Below are 23,368 nucleotides of genomic sequence, written 5' to 3' on the forward strand. Positions count from 1 at the left end.
GCCCATCACCTCCCCATGTCTCCAGGCCCTCCCAGGGCTGCCCTGCCCTGCCCCTCCCCTGTGAGGCCCATGGGGCAGGAGACCCTCTCTTAGTTCGTCAGCCCCCCGGCTCGAAGTAGGGTTCCTGCTTGCTTTAGCTGCTGGCTCCCGGCCGCCCCAACCCTCACCCCTTTCTACCATCTCTAACCTGTGCAGCTGGCAGTGGGCCCCGCTCCACCCACGCTCTGGACCTGGAGGCCGAGGAGGAAAGGGTGCGCCTGTGTGAGGACCGCCTGGGGCTCGCCGGCCGTGAGCTGCTGCTGCAGTAAGAACCGGGCTGCAGCCTTCGGGGTGGGGTCCGGGCCGCACCTCTGGGCTCAGCCGATAGTGCCGTGTGGGATTAAGTGGCCGCTGTGTCAGGTTTTGTGGCCTGTCTCGGGCACAGCTGTGCACCCACCCCAGGCTTTGCTGGGGTTTCTGTCCCTGTTGGAGGGAGTTCTGCTAACTCCCCCTCCCTCCTCTGCTAACTCCCCCTGTGCTGGGGGACCGCTGCTGGGACAGATACTGGCGCTGAGCGTGACCCCGAGGGGTGAGGTGGAGGAGCTGGGCCAGGGGTGGCAGCTGTGCTGAGCCCCCACCCATCCCCCGTGACGTACAGGGACAGCAAGGACCTCGTGGAGTTCGCCCGGATCCACCCGTCAAGCGGCTGCCCTGGAGACCTGGCCCCCCATCTCATGATCGCCGGGGGCTCCTCCCTGCAGAGCAGCCAGCTGGGCGGGGACCCGGCCCCCCATCCCCACCCTGCCCACCCCCCCTGGCTGCCCCGCACCCGCAGCCCCTCCCTGTGGATGGGGGGACATTCCTACGGTCAGTGCTCTGAGGGCAGGTAGGGGTGCATGGGGCAGGACAAGAGTCCTGGCCGGGCGTGGTGGTCATTGCTGGCCTGGGACTGACAGCCCTCAGCCTGGAGCCCTGCTTCCTGCCCCGCACTGCCTGACCTCAGTGCCCTGTCTCCCCAGGCCTCGGGCATCCTGCCCTGCACCAGAACCTGCCCCCCGGCTTCCCTGCGTCCGTGCCCGGCTCCATGCCCCCCGTCTTCCCCCTCTCCCAGGACGCCCCCACACAGCTCGTCATCCTGCCTTCTGAGCCCACGCCCCACGCCGCCCCCCATGCGCTTGGTAAGGGCCTCCCGGGCCAGGCTGTTTGCATGTGCGGGTGTCAGAAGTGGGTCTGAGGAAGGGAGCAGCCCCCCATGGGGGTTGGGGAAGGGACAGGGAGGCAGGCACCCGGCCAGAGCCCGGGAGGCAGGTGCGAGGCGGTCGAGCGGGAGGTGAGGGCTGGCAGAGGTCAGCTCGGTGGCTGGGATGCAGCCCAGCGCCCTGTCCCCGCCGGGGCTGACGACTCCTTTGGCCCGGCCCACAGCTGATGTCATGGACCAGGCTTCCCTGTGGCCCCCCATGTACGGGGGCCGGGGCCCTGCCTCCCACATGCAGCACCCAGGCCAGCTCCCCGTCTACTCGCGGTCCCAGTTCCTACGGCAGCAGGAGCTCTACGCCCTGCAGCAGCAGCAGCAGCAGCAGCAGCGGGCCACTCAGGCTCTGGAGCTGCAGCGGGCCACCCAATTCCAGGTACCTGCCCCCTCGGCCACGCCCAGCTGGGACCCAGGGCACTGCTGGCTGCCTCTCTGCTGCCACCTGGCCTGGCCCAGGAGTCCCCACTGCACACTCCCCCCACCCCTGCCCCACACTGATGTGATGCCCTGAGCAGGGGGCCCAGCCGGGCTGAGCCTCTGCCCCAACCCAACAGCAGAAGCCTGAGGACCACCACCTGGAGCTAGAGGAGCCCGCCCAGGAGAAGGCCTTGAAGTCCACCCACAAGCCAGTTGCCTTAACCCCCACGGCCAAGGGCACCCCCTCACCCGCCACCACAGGCCCTGCCAAGCTGTCACCCTGCTGCCACTCTCCCGCCCCGAAGCCCCCCCGCCAGCTGCCCTACACCACCGCCGCATCCCGGCGCCCCGTGCACTTTATCCGTCTGCCCCACCGGCAGCCCCGGGCCAGGCTCCAAGCTGCCCAGCGCCGAGGAGAAGAGTGGGGAGGGCCAGCGGCCCGGAGCCGACCTCAACACGTTGGAACCAGGTGAGATCGGGCGGCACTGGGCTGGCCTTGGCCTGCCCCCCTCCACTCAGGCCTGTCACCTGTCTGGTGGGCAGAGCTGAATGGGGGGCAGGGCTGCCTGGCTTGGCACCTTCAGGGATGCCCTCACCGACCCAGTCCCCCCGATAGCGCCTGGGGCAAGGTCGCCTGTCCCCCTGCTCTTTCTCTTCCTTCTTCTCCACAATCCTTCTGGGGGACCCAAGGGGAGGCACTCAGGGCCCCCGCCCCTGGCAGATGGGGCAGGATGAAGGTCAGGCCCAGCCGGCTGGCACTGGAGCCTTGTGGATAAGGAAGCGCCTGGCCTGCCGGGGACGGTGGCAGGACCACAGGGCAGCAGCCACGAATCTGGGCAAGGGAGCTTGTCCCACTGTCAGGGCCCGAAATGCCACCACTTGGGCCCAAGGCAAGGAGAGGCAGTCTGTGGTGGAGGGTCCAGGCCCGGCCTCGGCCTCTGCAGCCGCCCTCCCACCCTCCGCCCCCCAGCTCCTCCACAGCTATTTGATTCTCTCTGAATTAGGCTGAGAGTGTACACTGGAAGCCCGTGTGGCGAACATAAAATTCGTCCCAGTTCCACAAGAAGGAGGCTGAAGCCATCCGAGGTTGTTGGGTTTTTTTTTTAGAGTTTTTTTCCTTTTTTTTTTCTTTTATTGTAGTTAATGGGGCATAATGCCTCCGACAGGCTGCCAGCTCAGTTCTGGTTCAGGGAAAGCCCTGATTCAAGTATCTTGTTTTAAAATCCCCCTTTTCTGGTTAGCCACACCACACATACCAGAGATGGCCTCCAGGGACCCCCATGGACACCCCCCCCCCCCGCCGAGGCAGTGGCGGGAGCTGGGGAACGCACAGCTGTCCTGGCCAAGGAGGAGGGCCTGGGGGCTTCCCCTCTTGCACCCGGTGCTCCCCTGCTGCCCCCCTCAACATACCACGTCCCCGTTCCTGCCTCACACATATCACAGGCAGAGGGTTGGCTGGGGACCCTCCCCGCCAGGTGTGGGTCTGAGGTGTCTGAGGTCACCCTCACCCCCAGCTGCTCTCTCCTGACAACGCCCTCTTTTGCAGACCTGCCTCCCGGATACACGTGCCCTGCGGCCGGCTCGGGCTTCTCCCTGCCCCGCATTGTGCACTCATCTGACCTCTCGGACCCCGAAACTATGCAAACCGCCCCGCCGGGGGCCCAGCCTGAGCTGGCCAGGACGTTCCCACCCGGGGAGCTGGGCCCACACAGCCCCCAGAACCTGGAGGAGCCTGGGCTGCCCTCAGGGGCCAGGGAGGCCACCCAGGACCTTGCCGCACACCCCCACCCTGCCGAGCGGGGACCCCCGGGGAAGGCAGCGGACCCCAGCCCACTGGAGGGGCTGCGAGAACTGCGGTGCGGGGCCCTCCTCGAGGGAGGGGGCCCTGAGGCCACTGGCCAGGCTGATTCTACTCAGGGAGGGGCCCAAGAGGAGAGGACCACAGAGGAGGGGCGGGAGGAGGGAGAGCAGGGGCCCTCGTTGGGGGCCAGCCCCCAGGCCATGGAGCAGCAAGCAAGGAGCCTGGGTGCCCTGGATCAGGCCAAGCCGGGCAAGCAGCAGCCCCCCGCAGAAGCAGAGGCAGAGGAGGCGGCCAGGTTCAAGGAGGCCGAGCTGGAGGAGGAGGAGGAGGAGGACTGGGGGTTGACTCCCGACAACAGCCAGCCGCCCAGGGAGCTGCCGGGTCTGGACGCCCTGGTGGCAGCCACCATCAACCTGGGGGATCTGCCCGCTGTCAGCCCACTGGACCCTCAGCCCCCCACTGTCCCTGGGCCACCCAGCACAGCTCCCCTGCCCCGTAGCTCAGGGATTCATGGCATTGCCCTGCTCAGCGAGCTGGCCGACCTGGAAATCCAGCAGCAGAGGACTGAGCCAGACCTGCAAGGTAAGCCCCATCCCTCCGGAGCCCCAGGAGCTGGACCCTTGGGCATAGGCTCAGGGTCAGCCGGCCAGACAGTGGCCTTCAGCCCTGCTCCGTTGTCCCCACAATGTGGCCCCTTGTCAGGAAACCAGGCAGGTGTGCCCACACGGTGTTACCCCCACCCCTGGCTGCAGGATGAGCCATGGGGTAGGGCCTCAGGGCCAAGACTGCACCCTGAGGATGGTGTCAGAAAGGTGGCTGTGGATATTCACGATGCCCTGAAGGGGCTTGAGGGTGTCTCCAGTTTACACACAAGGATGCCAAGGCCCACAGGGGTGGGGGTGGGGGTGGGGGGTCAGGTCACTAAACTACGGGCTCACAGCCAGGAAGCGGGTAGGAAAGATGGCGCTCTTGCTATAAGCTTTCACCTCCTTGGGTTCTGCAGCTTCCGAACCTAGCCTGCACGGGGCCCAGCTCAGGATGTGGCAGCCCTTGCCTCCCAGGCCCCGGGGAGGTGGCACCCCCCACGTCCCCCTCAGCCTCACTAGGCCTTGGGGCTGACCTGTGTGACAAGATGCTCCTGGCCTCCCTGCACCCCGCCCAAGGGCCCCAGGGTGCCAGCCCAGGGCTGGTGCCGCCCTGACTCGGACCAGAGCCCAAGGGCCAGGCGTTTGCTTAGGCCTCTCTAGCACTTATGTCCCTGACAGGGACCCCTCCCAGGCCCTCCCTGCTGGAACCCCTCGGGGGGTGGGGGGAGCACCCCCAGCCAGGCTTTGTGCCCCGTTGATATTTATAGAAAGAACCCAACGAAGTCCTCAGCTGGCCCACTCGTTCTCCCACCGCGTGAAGCTCTCCACTGCCCACTGCCAGCTGCCAGCACCTCTTGTGCTGCGTGGAGATATGGGAAGGTTCTTGTAAAGTTAATTTCCCTGAAGGTCTCTGTGTCACTCCTCTCTTGTCTGACCAGAGGGGCCGCGACTGTGCTGAGGAGAGTAAGCCGGGGAGCCCTTGCCTGTCAGGAACCCTGGGAGGGCCTCGCTTGGAGCTGTAGCGTGAGGCGGGGCTGCCCCGGTCAGGGCCTTGCTGCCCAGAGCCACCGTGTGAGTGTGGCTGGCGTGAGGGTGCACTGAGCGGGATGCCGGGCGCCACGTGTGTGGCCACCAGTCTGTGCATGTGAATGCCTACTGGACCCGTGCCCACTCATTGAATGGATGCTCACGTGTAGACCACGTGTGTCCCATTGTGGGTATTGCAGCTGCCAGCCCAGGCCAGGCCCTGCTGCCACTGCTGGGTCTCCACCCCACCCTTCCCTTCTGGAACCTTCAAACCCCCCTCTCCCCTCCTGTTTCTCCCAAGACCCCCGCCCTCCCCTCTTGGAGCCCTCAGGCCTTCACCCTCCCCTCCTGCTGCTCCCAGGCCCCCACCCTCCCTCTGTCCCAGTTAATTGGCCCGTCTGCGCAGCCTCTCAGCTCTAGAGCCGTTCCCTACAAGCTCAGCGACTGCTTTGCCTGAAATTACTTAGGAAATCAGCTCATTTTCTGAGCAAAAGGCAGGACTCACGGAGAAGGCGGGAGAAGACCATCTCGGGAACAGGCCAGGGTACAGAGGGGAGAGGGAGGGGTAGAGATCCAGAGGGACATGGGTGCCTCCTGCCCCCTCCTCCCGGAGGAGACCCCCCGAAGTACCTCCCAGGCCAGGCAGAGCTGGTGAAAGGCCAGGTGGGAGCCCCTGAGAAGCGGGGGTGAGGAGGTAACCAGGTTCTGAAAGGTGACGTGGCCCCCAACTCCCATAGCCGGGCCGAGTGGCGCTGGTGTTCGGGCCCCAGGCTCTTTGCTCCCAGGCTGGGGCCAGCCCCACCCTCACTGATGTGGGCGTCCAGAGCCCTCACACCCCCCACCAGTAGGACTTGGCCACAGGACCCTGGCTTATTCCCCACCTGGGCTCAAGTCCAGGGAGCTCAGTGGGCAGGCTGCCCAGCCTGTGGACCTCCATCGCAGGGGGCAGGGACTCAGGCCCCAGATGGAGCCCTGGGATGGGAGGGAGTCGGACACTTCTCTGGCCATTCACTTGGCTGGTGTGGATGGTGGGGCCTGCCTGCAAGGGCCCATCCCCAAGACACCCAAAATGCCCCACTGTGCATTTGGAGGGGCCACTGGGGGGCACGGTGCCCACTGGGCTTCCCATCCACCCTGGAATTTTGGGAAGGCCAGGCCCTGTCCCTTCCGGAGTATGGCTGCCCCTTGTTCCTGAGTGACCCACCTCACTCAGGTGAGTCAAGATCCCAGACCCCACTTTTGAACTACCCTGCTGACCTGCACCCCTCCTCCCACCTTCTCCTGGCCCCGACAGCTTCTGCCAGCCTGTCTGGTTGGGGGAAGTCCAAGCCTTGGCCCTCTTCTGTGCCTGTGGAGCCCTCAATCTGCCTGGACAGCCCAGCCCTACATCTCTCCCGGGACAGGAATTACAGACCCCGGAGGCTTGGGGGTGGGGCTGTTATTGTCTGCTGCACAACTCCCTGAACCAGAGAGCAAGGCAGGCTGTTGTTTGGAGGCCAGAGAAGAGCCTAGCAGCACCGCCACCCCTGCCATCTCCCCAAGCCCACCATCCCCCCGCAGAGCTCACCCTGCAGGACTTTGCAGTCTCAGCAGGCTTAGCCTGAAGAGTGGGGGCGGGGGTGGGGGCTTCAGGGAGGAACAGAGGGGCTTCCTAGCAGTCACAGTGACCCCAAGAGACGAGGAGACCCTGTGGAACTTTTAGCTGAAATGGGGCTTGCAGATATCCCTGCCCCAGCTGGAGATGGGAGGAGAAAGCCCCCTCAGCGCCTCCCCCACCTTCCCAGGGCACCTTTGACCCAGCAACCCACCTCTGGCCTTGACCCAGCACTGTGTACAGAGGGTTGAACTTCCGGTGTCCACCTGTGCTTTGTCCCATTACTGAGGGTGGGTCACCCTGATGACTCCATCAAGGCTATGGCTGGGCACTTCCCCTTTTGTAGTTACTAAGTATTTCGTGGGGAGGGACTTTGAAATGGTGTGATATCCCCTTCCTCTTCAAACATTGGATTCATTTATCTATATCAGTGTGACTTGTGGATTTTTATTTGCTTCAATCCGTTATAATTTGTCACTGTCACTGTTTAATTTTGGTGATTGAATTGTCTCAGATTTGACCCCTTCAGCTGGATCATCCTCTGAGAACTTCCTGTGTTCCCAGCTCACCCCGAACCTCCCAGTCCCTGGAATCAGCCATTTCTCCAAGGAGCCCAGTTCCTTTCCTCAGAGAATTTTAGAAGCCAAGTTCAGGGTGCTAGGTGTGCTCGTTGCTACTGGGGTGTTGCTGCTCTCAGGCCTTCTCAGAGGGCAGAGCTGGCTGTGTGTTCTAGAAATCACGACAGCCCACTGACACCTCCAGCTCTAGGCACCCTGTCTGACCCCACAGGGCTCATCCTGGCTGGTTCCTTCCCCAGCTTCAACTCCTCGTACGATCAGCCCACCTGTGCATGCCCAACCCCCATTTCTGCCACCGCCCTCTCCCCGTGGTTGCACTCAGTCCCAAGTCTCCACTCCAGGCCTGTCCCTGAATGGACACTGCCCTCCACTGGCTCGGCTCTGACCCTGCACTGGGCCATCCCTCCCCACCCACTAGGGCTATGACACTCCGGGTTTTCATGGATCTGGAAGAGGGCAAAAATGCAAGGCAGTTTCTGTTAAGGGCGTAACAAGCCACGTGCCTAAATGGTTTGGGCATTGTCCTGAGGACTTGTGCCATCCCAACTGGCCTGGCCCACGGTAACCGAGGGTGACATCTCTCCCACCCAGAACGGAGGCGAGTGCTAGGTGCCCATCTCATTGTTCCAGGCCGCCTCACTCTGCATGTCTCAGGGAGTCCGGCTGCCTCCGGGCGTCTGGGGGTGGGGGGTGGGTACACGGGGTAGGAGGGAGTAGTCTGGGCTGTGCTGAGATGCAGGCTGACATCAAGAGCCTCTTGCACACACACTGACCCTCATGTCCCCCGCAGAGGAGGAGGATGTGCTGGCCTTCAACCTGCAGCGCCTGGCCACGCTGGCCTCAGCCTGGTCTCTGGTAGAGGCTGCTGGCCTGGACAGCCCCGCCTCCTTGGCCCAGCCCCCCACTGCCGACTCCTGCAGGGCTCCCACGCTCACCCCCCGTATGCAGATCCTGCAGCGCAAGGACACCTGGACCCCCAAGACCAAGCCTGTGAGTGGGAGGCCCTGGTCGCCCCCATTGCCCAGTGCCGTGACCTGGGGGAGGCCTTGAGTGCCCAGGCTGGCCACCTACCCACCCCATCTTGGTCCCCTAGCGGGGCTCACAGGCCCCTGTGCCCCTGCCCACTAGGTATGCCCACTGAAGGCTGCCATCGACCGGCTGGACACGCAGGAGGTAGAGATGCGCGTGCAGCTGGCGGAGTTGCAGAGGCGCTACAAGGAGAAGCAGCGGGAGCTGGCCCGGCTGCAGCGCAGGCATGACCATGAGTATGGCCCAGGCTGGCAGTGGGGTGGGGAGGGCTGGAGCGTGGCTTGGGGAGACACCCCCAGTTCAGGCACTGGGGCAGATGTGGGCACAGCCCAGCCCAGGGCCACCGCCTTGTGGGCAGAGGTCAACCTGTGTGTGCTGGGCTGAGTTGGGCTAGAAGTGGGGGCCTGGGAGGGTCTCCAGAAGTGGTGGAAGGTTGAGGCGTTCACTCAGCAGAGAAACCAAGGGAGAGTGGGGGGGTGGAAGAACCACCCAACAGAGACTGGTGCAAGGCAGAGGCCAGTCCTCATGATAGGAGGGCAAAGGGTGAGAATAGTGGTGTCTGAGGGGGCTGGGAGGCCGGGGCAGGATTGGGGTGTGGGAGGGCGGAGGGAACCCCTAAAGTTGCCTTAGCAGTGGGGGGAGCCCACCTGACTGGAGTGTGCAGGACGGCTGGAACTGGGAAGCAGGGATGGTGGGGGCAGCAGGGACGCTGGCTCAGCCTTGCTCTCTGTTTGGGGACCAGGCTCCCCAGGCCAAATCTTGGGAGGGCCCGCCCCCTGCCACAGCCCCCAAGGGCATTGCCCTCTCCTGGACCCCTGTCAGGGAGCCAGGACGGGCGTCAGCCTCTGACCACCCCTCCTGTGGCTCCCAGGAGAGACGAGAGCTCGCGGAGCCCTGCCAGGCGAGGGCCCGGCCGGCCGCGGAAGCGCAAATACTCCAGCTTGCTGCCTGGCCTGCGACCCAGCGAAGGCAAGAAAGTCAAGTGAGTCTTGCATGCACGGGCCCCAAGGGGTGCCTGGGGCCGGAGGTTACTCAGTGGCGCTGGGCTGGCCCAGGTTGCCCTTGAGGCCCGGGCAGTGGGGGCTGGGCTCCACTCTGGCTTCCGTGGCCGCTGGGCCTCCCTCACAGCTTCTCCTGAAGACCCAGAACCCCGGGCCAGCTGCGGTGGGGAGCGTCTGGGGCACTGAACCCCTAGCAGACAAGCCCTTCCCCCTGGGCCTGGGGCGTGGCCACACCAGCTCCACGCACCTGGCCGTGGCCGGGGCCGTGGCATCCCTCCTGCCAAGCCCCAGCCCCCACCCGGCCCCACGAGTGCGAGGCGGCGTTGCGTAAAAGCCTCTTTATCTGCACCGTATAGAGTCGTTGGTCACGCTGCGGTGCTGCGCACGGCTGCCGGCGCGCGGTTATTATCCATTACCCGCCCGGCGCAGTCATTGGCGCACTCCCGGGCCTGGTATAATTGTCCTTCTCGGCTACAAATTGCCTCTCCCGGCAGGCCCATTTGCATAAATCCTCGAGCTCCTCCAAACACGATTGGCGCGGCGTGTGCGCACTGCATCAATCCTGATGATTTGGTAATAATAGTTAAATCGGCACTAAATGGTTCCTTCAATTAAGACAGAGGCAAAAAATTAATCTCAGGGCTTTATGTCACAAAACATTAGCAAACGCGGAGAAGGTTACAGGGAGGGGAGTTCGCGTAGGCTGCTGTGGGCGGGGAGGGGATGCACCATATGGCTGTGGGGCCTCCCCAGGCTGTCCCTCCGCCCTGCCCAGGTGTCACCCGGCGGGGGCTCCAGGGGCCTCCCTTTGAGGACCAGCCAGAACTGTAGGGGCTGCTGGCTAAGACCAGAGCCTGGCAGGGGGCCCTGCTGGGGAGCCCCTGGCGAGGCTGCCCCATGCTTTGCTCGAGCCCGCCTGGCGCCAAGCCCCTGCCTGACCCTGGAAGCCCCATCCTGGTGCTTGTATTGTGGCCACTTTCTCCACTGACCTGAGAAAACAGGCCCTGGCTGGACGGGGAAGGAAACCAAGGCCAGGGCCCTCCCTTCCTAAGGATCGGGGTTCCCTCCTACCCTCTCCCCATCTCAGGCTCCTACCCACTCTCCATCCCTCTGTGGGGCCCCTGCCCTTCAGTAGCTGCTGACAGTTGGGCCCAGGCAGGAAGTGGGAGGGCCGAGGCCCAGGGGCCAAGCATGGTTCCGGGCCGGCTTCCTGCCCGGCCTCTCTGGGCAGGAAGGTAAAAGTTGACGTCTGGCCGCACAAGGCCAGGGCCGGGCCAGGGCCCTCAGCCTCCATCTGTGACTCATTTTCATTAATGCTATGTGGGTAAGGGAGGGAGTAGGTGAGAAGCCCAGCCCCCAGCCCCTGTCTGGCAAAGGACAGGCAGCCAAGCTCCCAGCCTCACACCTGTGGGACACAGGGAAACAGGCTCAGAGTCAGCAGCTTCCAGGGCCCCATCTGGGAGCTGGGTGGGGGGTGCAGAGTTCCTCCTTTGAGACGGAGAATTGAGGGCAGGGAACAAAGCTCTGAGGGGTCTGAGCCCAGCACTGGGGGTCCCTGGGGGCTAGGAGGCAGAGCCTGGGCACGAGTTTCTCTGGCCGCTGCCCCCCACATCCTCTTCCTGGCAGTGGCAAAGATGCTCGGGGTGGACCCCTTTCTCAGGGGCCTCTCCTGATGCCCTCTTTGTTCCTAACTACGGTAGCTGCTGGCCTTTGCACTCACTAAGTGACCTTAGTGAGTGCAAAGGCCAGCATGATCCCACCCCAGCCTTGCAGAGAGGCACAATTTAAAGCATCCCCATTTTCCAGGTAGATAGACTGAGGCCACAGCACAGGTCACACAGTGGCCCAGCTGGCCACAGACCCCTGGCCCCTGAGCACTGGGCTGCCCCTCCCCAGTGGGCAGAGGGGGCTAGCTAGGTAGCGGGTGCCCAGGTGTCTCAGCACTGGCTTGGCCCCCCTGGCCTCCCAGCAGCTCTGTGTGCTTAGAGGAGACTGGCCCAGGGGCACAGCCTTGGCCGGGAAAGACGCAGGGCCCTTACAGGGGCAAGTGGGTCTCCCAGACATACAGCTGCACCACACGACCCACCACGGCACCCTGGCTGCCGCCACAGGGACTGTCTCGGGGACAAGGCCCAGGCGCCCAGGTGTGACCTGCACCCCCCGTGCTCCCAGGGCAGTGCGGTCCAGCCTGAGCCTGCTGTGCACCGAGCTGCGGGGCGGCGATGATGAGCCCTCGAAGAAGCGAGGCCGGCTGGAGAAGGGCGCCTACGTGGGCCTGCAACCCGCATCTGCGGTGAGTCCCACAGCAACCTCACCCTCAAGCCCAGGTGCAGGATGTCAGATGGACAGGACGGGGCAGGCGGTAGACCAGCCCCAGGCCAAACACTGCCACCCCGCCCTGCCCCGTGCCACCATCCAGCTGGGGCCCCACTGCTCAGATGAGCAGACCAGGCCCAGCGAGCTTCATGTGCCTCACACAGAGGCGGCCTCTGAAGCTGCAGGTATGACCAGGGGCCGGTTATGCTCCGTGACACCTCCCCTCCCTCTGCTCACTCCAGCGGGAGGAAAGGAATACACAGTTATCATAGGTCACAGGAAGGCTTTTCGAGAGGGAGGGCCCACGATGTCCACCATGTCAGGTGCATACCTGGTGTAGTGGGTGGATCAAGGGCACTGCCCCTCCCTTGGGACAGGCTCCCCCAGGGGTGCCAGCACCCCATTCCTTCTCAGTGCAGTGGGTGCCTCCCACCCCTCACCTATTCTAGGGTCCTGGGAGGGACAGGTGAGAGGTGGGTTTGAGTCTGTTGTCACTTTGCCTGTCCCTCCCAGAGCAGGAGGCTGGTCCCTCTCTCTAGGACACGACAAACACTTGGGCCCTTGGCCTCCCTCTGCCAAGCTGAGTAGGCTGGGCCGTCCAAGGCGGCTGTGAAATGGGGGACAAGACAGGCACAAATTTAGGCTCCAGTGGGCAGGTCCTGTGCCCCGGGGCCAGACTCCCTCTCAGGCATTTTGGAGGGCAGGGCCAGCGAAGTGCCACCTTTCAAGCCCAGCACTGGCAGAGGGGAGGCCGAAGGTCGCAGGGCCATGGCTCAGGGTGGGGGACCCGGTGACTGCAGCCTCCACCTGCCCGTTTACAGGAGAAGGTTCGGTGCAAGAAGAGCAGTGGTCAGGGTGACCTGGCATCTGCAGTGGCCCACAAGGTGGCCCAGCTGAAGCCGAAGGTCAAGAGCAAGGGGCTGCCCACCAGCCTCAGCCCCTTCCGGCGGAAGGAGGCCACCCCAGGGGGTCGCATCCGGAAGAAGCTGTCACGAACCAAGAGCGCCAAGGTGTCCGGGGCAGCCCGGCACCCACAGCCGGATGGTGGCATTGCTGGCAGGGAGACACCTAAGTTCCCGGCCCAGCCGGCAGCGGCCGCAACACATGAGGCAGGCAAGTTGTTGGTCTGAGCAGCGCAGCAGGACCTCCATGGTCACTGGGGGCTGGGGGAGTGGGTGGGCGGGAGCTGGAACAGCCATCAGAGCCTGGTCAGGGCTCACTGCGTATGCCGGACACAGGGAGAACCTCTCACTGGCCCAGGATGGGTTCTCCGTGCCCCACCCCCTCACGGGGCGCCACAGGGAGAAAAGAGGCTGCTGGATGCATCCTGGAAAGAGGGGCTAAAAATAGCCCTTCTGCCTGCTCCAGCCCGCCTTCCTGCAGCGTCCGGCCGGGTGACCTGGAGGGGTTATCTGGCCCCCAGCAAACGCACATGTCCAGAAACAGGAGCCTGGAAAAATAGATGCTTCCTCACTGCCAGCCCCTGCCCTCTCCCCCAGGTCCCGCCTGAGAAAGAACAAAGGGAGGGAAGAGGAAGCAGGAAACAGGAGGGCATCTGGCAGGGGGACGAGGGAGGGGAAGGGGCTGCCCTGGGGAAGGGGATCCCCAGCCCTGCAAGGTGGGTGTACCACTGCCCAGCGCATAAGAAAGGAAAACTGAGGCAGAAAAAGGGAGGTCAGAGAGGCAGCCCCTTTTCCTTTCTGGTCCAAACACCCTCACCTGGACACCTGGCCCAGGTGCCTGCCCTCGAAGCAGCCCCGGGATGACAATGACGGGCTCCACTCAGCCCCCAACCCATCCGTACATGCGAATGATCCGCTCCCCCGACCCCACCCCAAAATGGCACTGCTCTGATGCCAAATCACCTGGACCACCCACCTCTCCCCAGGCAGCGGCTCGGACAGTGAAAACTGCAAGGGTCTATTAGAAACAGAGGCACCCGCCAAGGAGCCCGGGCTGGCACTGCACGCCGGGGCCCGCGTGGCCGTGCTGGGGCCCTCGCCCTCCTCCGTGGTCAAGATGGAGGCCAACCAGAAGGCCAAGAAGAAGAAGGAGAGGCAGGGCTTGCTAGGTACCCAGGGGGCGAGGGCGGGCTGGGGCAGGCCTGGCCCGTGAGGGTCCCAGCAGGCAGCTGGGGCTCCTGCGACGGCCTCCCTCCCTCCCTCCCCAGGGGCCTGCCGCCTGTCCAGCCCCGAGAGTGAGGTCAAGGTCAAGAGGAGGACGGTGAAGGCCAAGGTGGGCAGCAAGCTGGAGCAGGCCCCGGGGCGCAGGCCCCCAGGTGGGCCCGGCAAGAAGAAAGCCAAGGGCAAGGCCAAGGGCAGCCTGCGGGCAGAGCCGGGGGCCGCACCCGGCAGGGAAGCCCTCTGCAGCCCCACCCGGGCCTTCACCTGCCACGAGGAGGGCAGCAGGCTGGCCAGTGAGCGCCTCAAGAGAGCCACGCGCAAGAGCACGGTGCTCCAGCCAGGGCTGCGGGTGAGGGCCAGTGGGCACCCCAGGGTCCTGGGCCCAGCAGGGTGGGTGCCAGATGTGAAAGGCCTTCGGGGACATTTACTCCACTCTTTTTCTCTACTTGCTACACCAAGTCACACTCTGGGACTCATATTCAGGGTCACACTCAGGGTCAGCCTGAGTCACACCATGGTCAGGCTGGGGGCAGGAAGGCTGGGGCTACCCTCACCTCAGCCCCTCCCCTCCGACAGCGGAAGAACGGGGCCCTGTCCATCGCCCTGTCGCCCCGCAACGCCAAGGCCATCCTGGGGAGGGGCAGGAAAGCGGGCAAGGTGAAAACCAAGGCTGTCGGCAAACAGGTAGCATCCCCACCCCAACCTTGGGGCCCAGCCAGCCCTGACCCCTCCTGCCCCTCCTAAGAGAGCTGACACTTCTGACCCCCCAGGGCAAGGGCCGGGCGGTGAGCCGGCTGCTGGAGAGCTTCGCAGTGGAGGACGACTTTGAGTTTGAAGACAGCAGCAGCCTCTCAGAGGAGGAGGAGGAGGAAGAGGAGGAGGCCAGTGGCCCCCTGAGCGCCGAGCAGAGCGCCGCCTTGGGTGAGCGGCCGGGAGGGGACGCTGAGCGTCTGGGGCCAGCAGTGGGCGGGTGGGGGCCAGGTGCTGACACCCTCATCTCCCCAGCACGCTCATGCACCATCCACAAGGAGGACCTACAGGACGGGCTGCCCGTGCTCATCCCCAAAGAGGACAGTCTGCTCTACGCGGGCAGCGTCAGGACCCTGCAGCCCCCCGACATGTAAGGCCTGGGCGTGCGCAGGGAGGGACGTGGGCTGAGGCCTGAGCGGGAGGTGGTGGATGCGCAGGCCTGTCTCATGCCCCCCTGCCCGTCCCCTCAGCTACAGCATCGTCATCGAGGGTGAGAGAGGCAACCGGCAGAGGATCTACTCACTGGAGCAGCTGCTGCAGGAGGCGGTGAGGGGACAGCCCCTGCTCGGCTCACCACCCCAGGGAGGTGGGCCTGGCTGCACCCAGCCCCTCCCGGGCACCCCTTGGCCAGCCCTGCCCACTCACGGCCGCCACCCCGACTGGTCCCGCAGGTTCTTGATGTCCGGCCACAGTCCAGCAGGTACCTCCCGCCCGGCACGAGGGTCTGTGCCTACTGGAGCCAGAAGTCCCGCTGCCTCTACCCAGGCAGCGTAGTGCGAGGTGAGCCCCGCCCAAGGACCCCCAGGGAGGCCCATCAGCCCCTCCCCTTAGACGAAGCTGCAGATGAGAGGCCCCTCCGAGCCCCCACCCGAGTGCCAGGGAGGGGACCCTGTCTCTCAAGGAGGGCCTTCCGCCAGCCCTGCTTCCCAAGCCTGAGCCGGTCAGACAGAGCAGACAATAGCATCAGCTCCCTGGTCGCCAGGAAAAGGCGAGGGGGGACCTGGGGTGAGGACAGGGTGGAGCCTCTGGCTGTCCAGAAGGCCTAGCAGAGAAGGGGCCCCAGAGCCCCAGACCTGAGGGTTATAAACTGGTCACCTGGGCACCAGCTTTCCTGGGGTAAATCCTTCTGCCCCCTCCCCCAGGCACAGGATGTGGGGGCCCTGCGGTCTGACAGGTGCGGGGGCAGGTGGGCGGGCAGGCCTCAACCAGGCATGTGTTTGCACACATGCGCGTGTGCGTAGGGAGAGGTCGGGGCCCCGCGTCCCTGTGAGTGTGCCCTGGGATGCGGGTGATGGATGGCGGTAATATTGCCTCTCCGGCCGCACTCCGGGAGGTGGAGGGGAGGCAGGCTGCTCCCAGCTGCCATGGCAGCTCCAAGGTCAAATGTGATCAGGGAGCAGAATATCCCAGCATCATCTGTCAGGCGCTCCGGAGCCCATGCTGTCATCCTCCCGTCCCGGCCACCTGGCCACCAGGGAGAACCCTGTGGGCCCCGAGCAGAGGGCCCCGTGCTCAGGTGGGCCCTGTCTCCAGGCGCCTCCAGTGATGAGGAAGAGGACCTGGACTCCGTGGTGGTGGAGTTTGACGATGGGGATACTGGCCACATCGCCGTCTCCAACATCAGGCTGCTGCCTCCGGACTTCAAGATCCAGTGTGAGCCCCAGGGCCCTCCAGCGTGGGGTCCTTACCTTTCTGGGTCAGCCCCTATGGCTGGAGTTGGGCTGGGCCTCCCCTGGGCCCAGACAGTCTCCCAAGGAGGGAGCAAGGGGAGGCAGTCACCCCGACAGCACAGCGCTGAGGCCACTGGTCCACTCTGCAGGCACAGAGCCCTCACCAGCCCTGCTGGTGTCCAGCAGCTGCCGAAGGACCAAGAAATCTTCCTGCGAGGCACCCCCGCCTGGTGAGGCCACTGCTCCCAGCCTGTCTCCCAAGGCACATGATGGCCCTGAAGCCTCAAAGACCTCCGGGAAGAAATCCGTAGGCAAAGACAAAGCTGGTACTCGCGGGACTGCGGGGACCTCGGGTGGGGAGGCACCCTCGGGAGTGGGGGGGCCAGAAGGGGCGGGCAGGTAGTTCCTCTGACTCTCCCTGGCCTCTCCCCAGGCAAAGCGGAGCTCCTGGCCTCCGGTACCAAGCCCTCCGCGGGGGCCTCAGACCACTTCCTGGGCCGCCGGGGCAGCCCGCTGCTGAGCTGGTCAGCGGTGGCGCAGACCAAGCGGAAGGCGGTGGCCGCGGCCGCGGCAGGTGGCAAGGGGCCGGGTGTGCTACAGAACCTCTTCCAGCTCAACGGCAGCACCAAGAAGCTGCGGGCCCGCGAGGCGCTGTTCCCCGTCCACAGCGTGGCTGCTCCCGTGTTTGGCAACGGCTTCCGCGCCGACTCCTTCAGCAGCCTGGCCAGCTCCTACGCGCCCTTTGTCGGCGGGGCCGGGCCCGGCCTGCCCGGGGGTGCCCACAAGCTGCTGCGGGCCAAGAAGGCCGAGCGGGCGGAGGCCGAGAAGGGTGGGCGGCGGCGGGCTGGCGGCGAGTTCCTGGTCAAGCTGGACCATGAGGGCGTGACCTCCCCCAAGAGCAAGAACTGCAAGGCGCTGCACGCGGGTGACAAGGACGTGGGGCCCAGGCCAGGGAGGCCCCTGCCCAGCCCCAGCTATGGGCACCCGGCCCTCGTGGGCAAGGACAGGAAGGGGCGGTCGCCTGTCCACCCGCTGCCCATGGGGCTGGCGCTGCGCAAGTTTGCAGGCCAGGCCGAGTACCCGCTGCCCTGCGACAGTGACTGCCACAGCTCCTACTCGGACGAGGAGGAGGACGGGCCTGGCCTGGCCCCCGGCGTGCCCTCCCGCTTCCTCGCCCGCCTTTCCGTGTCCTCCTCCTCCTCGGGCTCGTCCACCTCCTCCTCCTCGGGCTCCCTGTCCACCTCCAGCCTCTGCTCCTCGGATGACGAGGGCTCCTCCTACAGCTCAGACGAGGAGGACCCAGCCCTGCTGCTGCAGACCTGCCTCACCCACCCGGTGCCCGCCCTCCTGGCCCAGCCCGAGGCCCTGCGCGCCAAAGGGGCTGGCCCACACCCGCACGCCCAGCGCTGCTTCCTTTCCAGGGCCACGGTGGCCGGTGGGGGCGTGGGCGCGGGCCCCAGCGGTGGCAGACCCAGGCTCAAGCGCAAGGAGGCCCTGAGCTTCTCCAAAGCCAAAGAGCTGTCCCGGAGGCAGCGGCTGCCCTCCGTGGAAAACCGGCCAAAGATCTCAGCCTTCCTACCCGCCCGGCAGCTCTGGAAGTGGTCGGGGAACCCCACACAGGTAGGTGGGCCCAACCATGCACACTTACACACAAGACACACCATCTGTCTCTCCTACACACTCTCTGCGTCTCTCTCTGTCATCCTGTCCTGTGTCTCCTGCCCGCCGCCTGTCCCCGAGGCTCCTGGGTCCTCACCGCCCTCTGCCCCTGGCTGTCTCCTACAGAGACGTGGCATGAAGGGGAAGGCCAGGAAGCTGTTCTACAAGGCCATCGTCCGGGGCAAGGAGACGCTTCGCATCGGGGACTGTGCCGTCTTCCTGTCGGCTGGGCGGCCCAACCTGCCCTACATCGGCCGCATCGAGAGCATGTGGGAGTCGTGGGGCAGCAACATGGTGGTGAAGGTCAAGTGGTTCTACCACCCAGAGGAGACCAAGCTGGGGAAGCGGCAGAGCGACGGGAAGGTGGGGCCTGGGGGGGGCAGGGGATCCGGGGGTGTGGGCAGGCTCAGACTGGGGGGCCTGGGAAGGGGTATCTCAGCAACTGGCACCAGCAGCCAGAAGGGGAGTGGTCATCTATGGACATCCCTCACCCCCGGTTCCCACACCTCAAGGCCTCCCGGCCCAAGGGTGCCGTGGGCCCCACAGGGAGTAACACGGCTGAGGGCTCAGGCCCCAGAGCCAGGCCACCTGGATCCCTCCCCAGCTGGGCCTTTGTGGCTCCCCATGCAATGGGTGACAGTTTCACCTTGTGGGAGACTGTGGCCCACAGCAGCCTGTAGCACCAAACAGGTCCTGCCCTCAGCAGCCCATGTCCCCCACCACGGGCCCGCTGATCCCTGCCTCCCAAGGTCAACCCAAGACAGAAAATGCCCCCAGCTCACTCTCCAGTCTTCCCTGAGAACCATGTTTGCAGACGGTGCAGAAACAAGTGTTTTTCCAATTCTGCCAGCCCGCTGGGGTTCCGGGTGCAGACCCTGGCCACACAAGAGCTTAGCCAGAACTGAGGGTCCCGGGTCGGGTGGGGTGCGCTGGCCAAGGCCAGACCTGACGCCGAGCACTCCTCGCCCCCCTTCCCCAGCAGAACGCGCTGTACCAGTCCTGCCACGAGGATGAGAACGACGTGCAGACCATCTCCCACAAGTGCCAGGTAGTGGGGCGCGAGCAGTACGAGCAGATGACACGGAGCCGCAAGTACCAGGACCGGCGGGACCTCTACTACCTGGCGGGCACCTACGACCCCACCACCGGGCGCCTGGTGACGGCCGATGGTGTGCCCATCCTGTGCTGAGCCTGCACAGACCGGCTGCAGGTGACCCACCCGCCCCGCCATGCCCAGCGCCAGAGCCACGGGGACGTGAGGACATGAGGACCCAGCCCCACGCCTCCAAGCGGGAGGCTGGCCCACACCTCGGAGGGGCAGGTCTGAGCAAATATGCAAACCCACCAAGGCAAGATCCAGGCTTTTTTATTATTTTCCCTGGAAAGAGAGAGAGCTTTTGGGCATCAGAACCCAGTTCCATCCGTCTGCTGTGGAGGGTCAGCTGTGCCCCGAGTGGGACCTACCGGCCCTCTCTGTTTTCCCACATCGGCAGTTCACGAGAGATTAGAATCCAAGCCATATTTTCCCTAGTACCTCCGACTGTCTCCCACCAGGGAAAGCAGAAATCAGGTGTGTTGTCTATTTATTTCTCTATGTAAATATTGTATTTCTGCGGGAAAGTTTTATGGAAAAAAAGCCGAAAAGGATTTTTTTTTCCTCACACGCGTAACGAGGGTATGCGTGCGTGAGTGTGTGTGTGTGTGTCTATGTATGTGTGTGTGTAGAGATTTTGTTCTGGGGGGGGTTTTCTTTGAAAATGCACTGTTTTCCTCAGCTTAGCTGAGTTCCAACTGGGGCGTCTGTGACGACAGAGGCAGCTGGGGGCGGGGGCAGGGGGGCCAGAGGGCACAGGAGAGGTCGGACAGGACCCTAGGTTACACCTGTTGATATCTTGGGGGGACTGTCTAAGATGGAAGTCACACTCAAGTTTATTTCCTTTTAATTCATCTCCTGGGAAAAAAAAGGACTGGGGGGGCGGGTTTGACGATGAGGGTCCCTCGGGGAGAGAAGGGATGCCAGAAGCAGGCTCCCCAGCCCGAGAGTGTGACAGCAGCCATATATGTATCTTACCTCTGTTTAAAACAAAGCAAAAATGAACAAATATTTTAAACTATCGATAAGAAAAAGTGATGTTTTGATTTTATTTCCTGAATGCTCCAAGTTATTTCTGATTTCCGTCTCAATGGCCAGCTTGTCCAGCCTCCACTCAGAGCAAGGAAGGAACTGGCCCCCGCCAGCTCATGTGGAGGTTTCTGGGACTTTTCTGCGGCCACTTGGCAGGGCCGCTGGCCTGGCAGGCTAGTGCTTGGGGCACAGAGCAGGGTTCCTCCTGCCCACAACCCAGCCTCGGGTGCATGGAGCAGCCCTTCGCCCAGCGCCCTGGCTACCGTGTGCCGTGTGGGTGTCCCAGACCCTCAGCACCACCCCCGTAACCCTGGAGAACTCATCACACCTTCACTTCTCCTGAGGCCAAGAGGGACAAGCAGGGCAAGCCAGACCCGTGGCCCAGCAGCCCTTGTCCCCGAAAATACGCACTGAGGGCCACGTGCTCCTATGTCTCACCACACTAAGTCTCCCCTGGCCACACTGGGAGCCCCAGGAAAGCCCCCCAAGTTAGCCACTGCTCCTTAGGACGGGCTCTTGTGTGACCCACAGACACAGGCCAGGTACCTGGGAAATAAGGGATGTCAGTGGGTGCCCAGGCCCCTTTTTCTTTCCAACCAGGAAATCACCCCTCCGCCGCTCCTGGTGGCTTCACGGGAAGTATAGGGACAGGGAGGGGTTCCCCTGCACCCCAGCTTTCTTCTCCCACCCCAACTCTCCCCTTTGTCTCGGCTCGAGTGCAATATTTCATTCCTGGTGGTCGTCCTGGAGAGGCGGCTGAGGTCCTGCTGGCGGCTGGGGAAGTGGGAAGATGCTGTGAAGCGACGCGGCCAGTGCCAAGGCGTGTGCGGGGAAGGCCCAAGCACAGAAATGAGAACCTGAGGCTACTTCCAGCCCCAAGCACCGAGGCAGGAGCGAACGAACAGGCAGCCTTTTCTTGGCCCTCCTGCCCTCCCATTGGTTCTTCTCCCTAGTCCATGGATTTTTGTCCTTTGCTTTTCTCTTCCCGTCCCCCTCTGTCCGTGTGCGTGCGGACAGCGTGGCCCCTCCCACCATGGTTAAACCTGGCAAAAGCACGACTCTTGTAAATGTGTAAACTAAGAGGATGGTTGAATTTTTTTTTCAATGTAAACACTAAAAACAAACAAAAAAAAATACAAAGGTTTTATGAACAGCAAACTCTATGTAAAGGCATTTTAGTATTAAATTTTTTATTGATAACTTGCTTAAGAATAAATATATGAACTATTGTGCAGGTTTTCAATGGTCCGGAATCCTAACTGCACCCCAGTGTCCGTGTGCGTGTCCCATGGGGACTCCCTGGAGGCCCCAGAGGCTAGGGTCTCAGCAGATGAGGGACTGGGACATCTGGGTCAGGCCTACCTCGGCTGCGGCAGCCGAGCAGAGCCCCTTGGGGTGCTGGGCCCATGAGAGGCACATGCAACCAGGATGATTTTGGGGTGGCCTTGGCCTTTGAAACCCCCCAGGATGAGGGTCCCTTATCTTAGTAGATCTCCCCCATGGTGGGTGAGATGTTCAGCCTGAACCAGTCCATGTGGCCAGGCCGGGCGCCCCTGGAGGGGAGGAGTGGAGGGCACAGACACAGGAAGAAGGGTGGTCCCCAAAGTGCAGGGGAGGGGTCTGCGCAGACCAGACAGCAGACGCCCTCCTCAAGGAAGGCATGAATTTACTCATTTGACAAACATTTTCAGCTGTGCAGGAGTAATAAACAGCAGTCCTGATCATTCAACAGCGGGTTGGCCCCCCAGGGCCTGAGGGGTGTTAGGCGGGGGTACATCTCAATGCATCCCCCGGCCAGAGAGCCCCAGCCAGTGAGGCTGCAACCCCCAGGGCTTTCCAGGAACCCTACCAATTTGGGGGGGTGCTGTTTTTCCTCCACCTCTAGGACCCCCTGGGGAGGGACCCCCTCAGCTGGGATTGGGGACCCTGATGAGGGAACCCCAGGTCAGGGCAGATAAGCATGGGGCGTGGGGCTGTGACCACTGTGACCAGCACTCCCCTCCCCCGCAGCGCGCCCCCCCCACCACCACCGCGGGCCATTTGCACATATGCACAGACACACTGCCGGCCCACCCACTCTGGGGCTGCCACGGGCCAGCCCTGACCACACCCCTTTCCTCCGAGAGAGCAGAGAGGCAAGACCCCTCCCTGGGATGCAAAAGGACCAGCCCGGCCCAGAGCATGGAGACCAAGGCCAGGCGAGGCCTGACAAGCTCTTCCCTTGGCCCCTTCTGAGCCCAGCAAGCAAGAGTGGTTAGAGTGGGACTCCTGAGCCGGCGGCCTGGGGCCGCAAGGAGTTGGGACAAACAGTCTGAGTGCCCAGGTTCAGCTGTGCCTGAAGGCAGGCGCCCTAGCCCTTGGATTCTCCGAGTCCATGAGTCAGCAGTCCCCACTTTGTGCAGGTGAGTTGGGTTTCCAGCTGCTCAGAAGGGAAGCCCAATTCCAAGGGCTGCAGCAGGGAGAGGGAGCGAGTGGGTCCAGAGGAGGCGTTGGGACCAGGACGAGTGACAGAAGAGGTCTGAGAAAGGAATGCCTGCTGACCAGGGTTTCTGGCTCAGAGCCCCTCTGTCGGGGGAGAAGGGGGCAGAGACCCCCTGTGAGCCTGGAAGACCCATCTTCAGTACCTTCGGTTACGTGCTGCAGCAGAGTCCACGCAGGACCTGGGCCAGAGCAGGGGAGAGGGTAGGTGAGGAACACAGCAGGTGGCCAGGAGGGCCGGAAGCTGGAGCCGGACTGTGGCAGAGGCTAGACCCTGAGGGGCCCTCAGTGCAAGACAGGGTCTGCACTGTCTGCTGGACGATGGGACACACCGAAGGCTCTAGGCAGAGAGTCCGAAATCAGATTGAGACCACTCCCTCTGTGACCCCAGAGTCACAGTTACAGAGGCTTGTCCAGCATCTGAGGGAGGAGTTGACACCAGAGAAAGACTAAGGGCCTGGGGTGGGGGCAGGAGCACAGGTTTGGGCTGGAGGGTGAGGGGGCCCTGAGGGCCAGAAACCAGGGAGGGGCGCCAATGGGCCCAGGAATGTGGGCAGGTGGGGGTGAGCTGGGGGGCAGGTGAATACTGGGTCACAGCAAGTGAGGACCACAGCAGGATTAGGTGAGCCCCCAGGGGTCCGTCCCCAGCAGCCCCATCTCCTCCTCCCCTCCCCCACCCACCCCCTCTTCCCACCTTAACTCAGACAGGGTGGCCCTTGCCTTCCAGAACCTCCTGCCTCCCAGAATAGGGCCTGGGCAAGGGACGGGGGTGGGCACGTGAGGCTGCAGAGCCCCAAGGGTTAAACACACGGGACTACGCTTGGATCAAGACAAATGAGCCATTATGTGAAATGCTGAAGCAAGATAAGTGATGGCATTGGGCGAGTGAGATCAATAAAAGTGATGTTTTATCAGGTAGAAATGACAATCTGGCCGATCACAATTTGTTTTTAACACCACAAACCAACTGGGGACAGGGGTTT

The 23,368-nt window shown here is 63.6% G+C and overlaps 1 protein-coding gene across 1 annotated transcript in view; it reads left to right on the plus strand.

The window, feature by feature from the left end:
* The window catches only part of BAHCC1 (BAH domain and coiled-coil containing 1), a 56,775-nt gene extending 35,639 nt beyond the window's left edge, over nt 1–21,136 (plus strand). The window contains 24 exon segments of the mRNA XM_036837131.1: nt 196–304; nt 638–846; nt 999–1,157; nt 1,402–1,607; nt 1,786–1,953; nt 1,955–2,117; nt 3,195–4,031; nt 8,025–8,224; nt 8,363–8,499; nt 9,135–9,245; nt 11,437–11,557; nt 12,402–12,693; nt 13,469–13,651; nt 13,751–14,052; nt 14,280–14,387; nt 14,474–14,624; nt 14,709–14,823; nt 14,924–14,999; nt 15,125–15,233; nt 15,987–16,106; nt 16,273–16,449; nt 16,557–17,743; nt 17,909–18,145; nt 18,765–21,136. Of these exon segments, the coding sequence (XP_036693026.1) occupies nt 196–304; nt 638–846; nt 999–1,157; nt 1,402–1,607; nt 1,786–1,953; nt 1,955–2,117; nt 3,195–4,031; nt 8,025–8,224; nt 8,363–8,499; nt 9,135–9,245; nt 11,437–11,557; nt 12,402–12,693; nt 13,469–13,651; nt 13,751–14,052; nt 14,280–14,387; nt 14,474–14,624; nt 14,709–14,823; nt 14,924–14,999; nt 15,125–15,233; nt 15,987–16,106; nt 16,273–16,449; nt 16,557–17,743; nt 17,909–18,145; nt 18,765–18,971 (5,684 nt within the window). The 3' untranslated portion in view covers nt 18,972–21,136.
* The last annotated feature ends 2,232 nt before the right edge of the window (nt 21,137–23,368 follow it).

The sequence above is a fragment of the Balaenoptera musculus genome, chromosome 20, assembly GCF_009873245.2.
Source record: "Balaenoptera musculus isolate JJ_BM4_2016_0621 chromosome 20, mBalMus1.pri.v3, whole genome shotgun sequence".
NCBI lineage: Eukaryota > Metazoa > Chordata > Mammalia > Artiodactyla > Balaenopteridae > Balaenoptera > Balaenoptera musculus.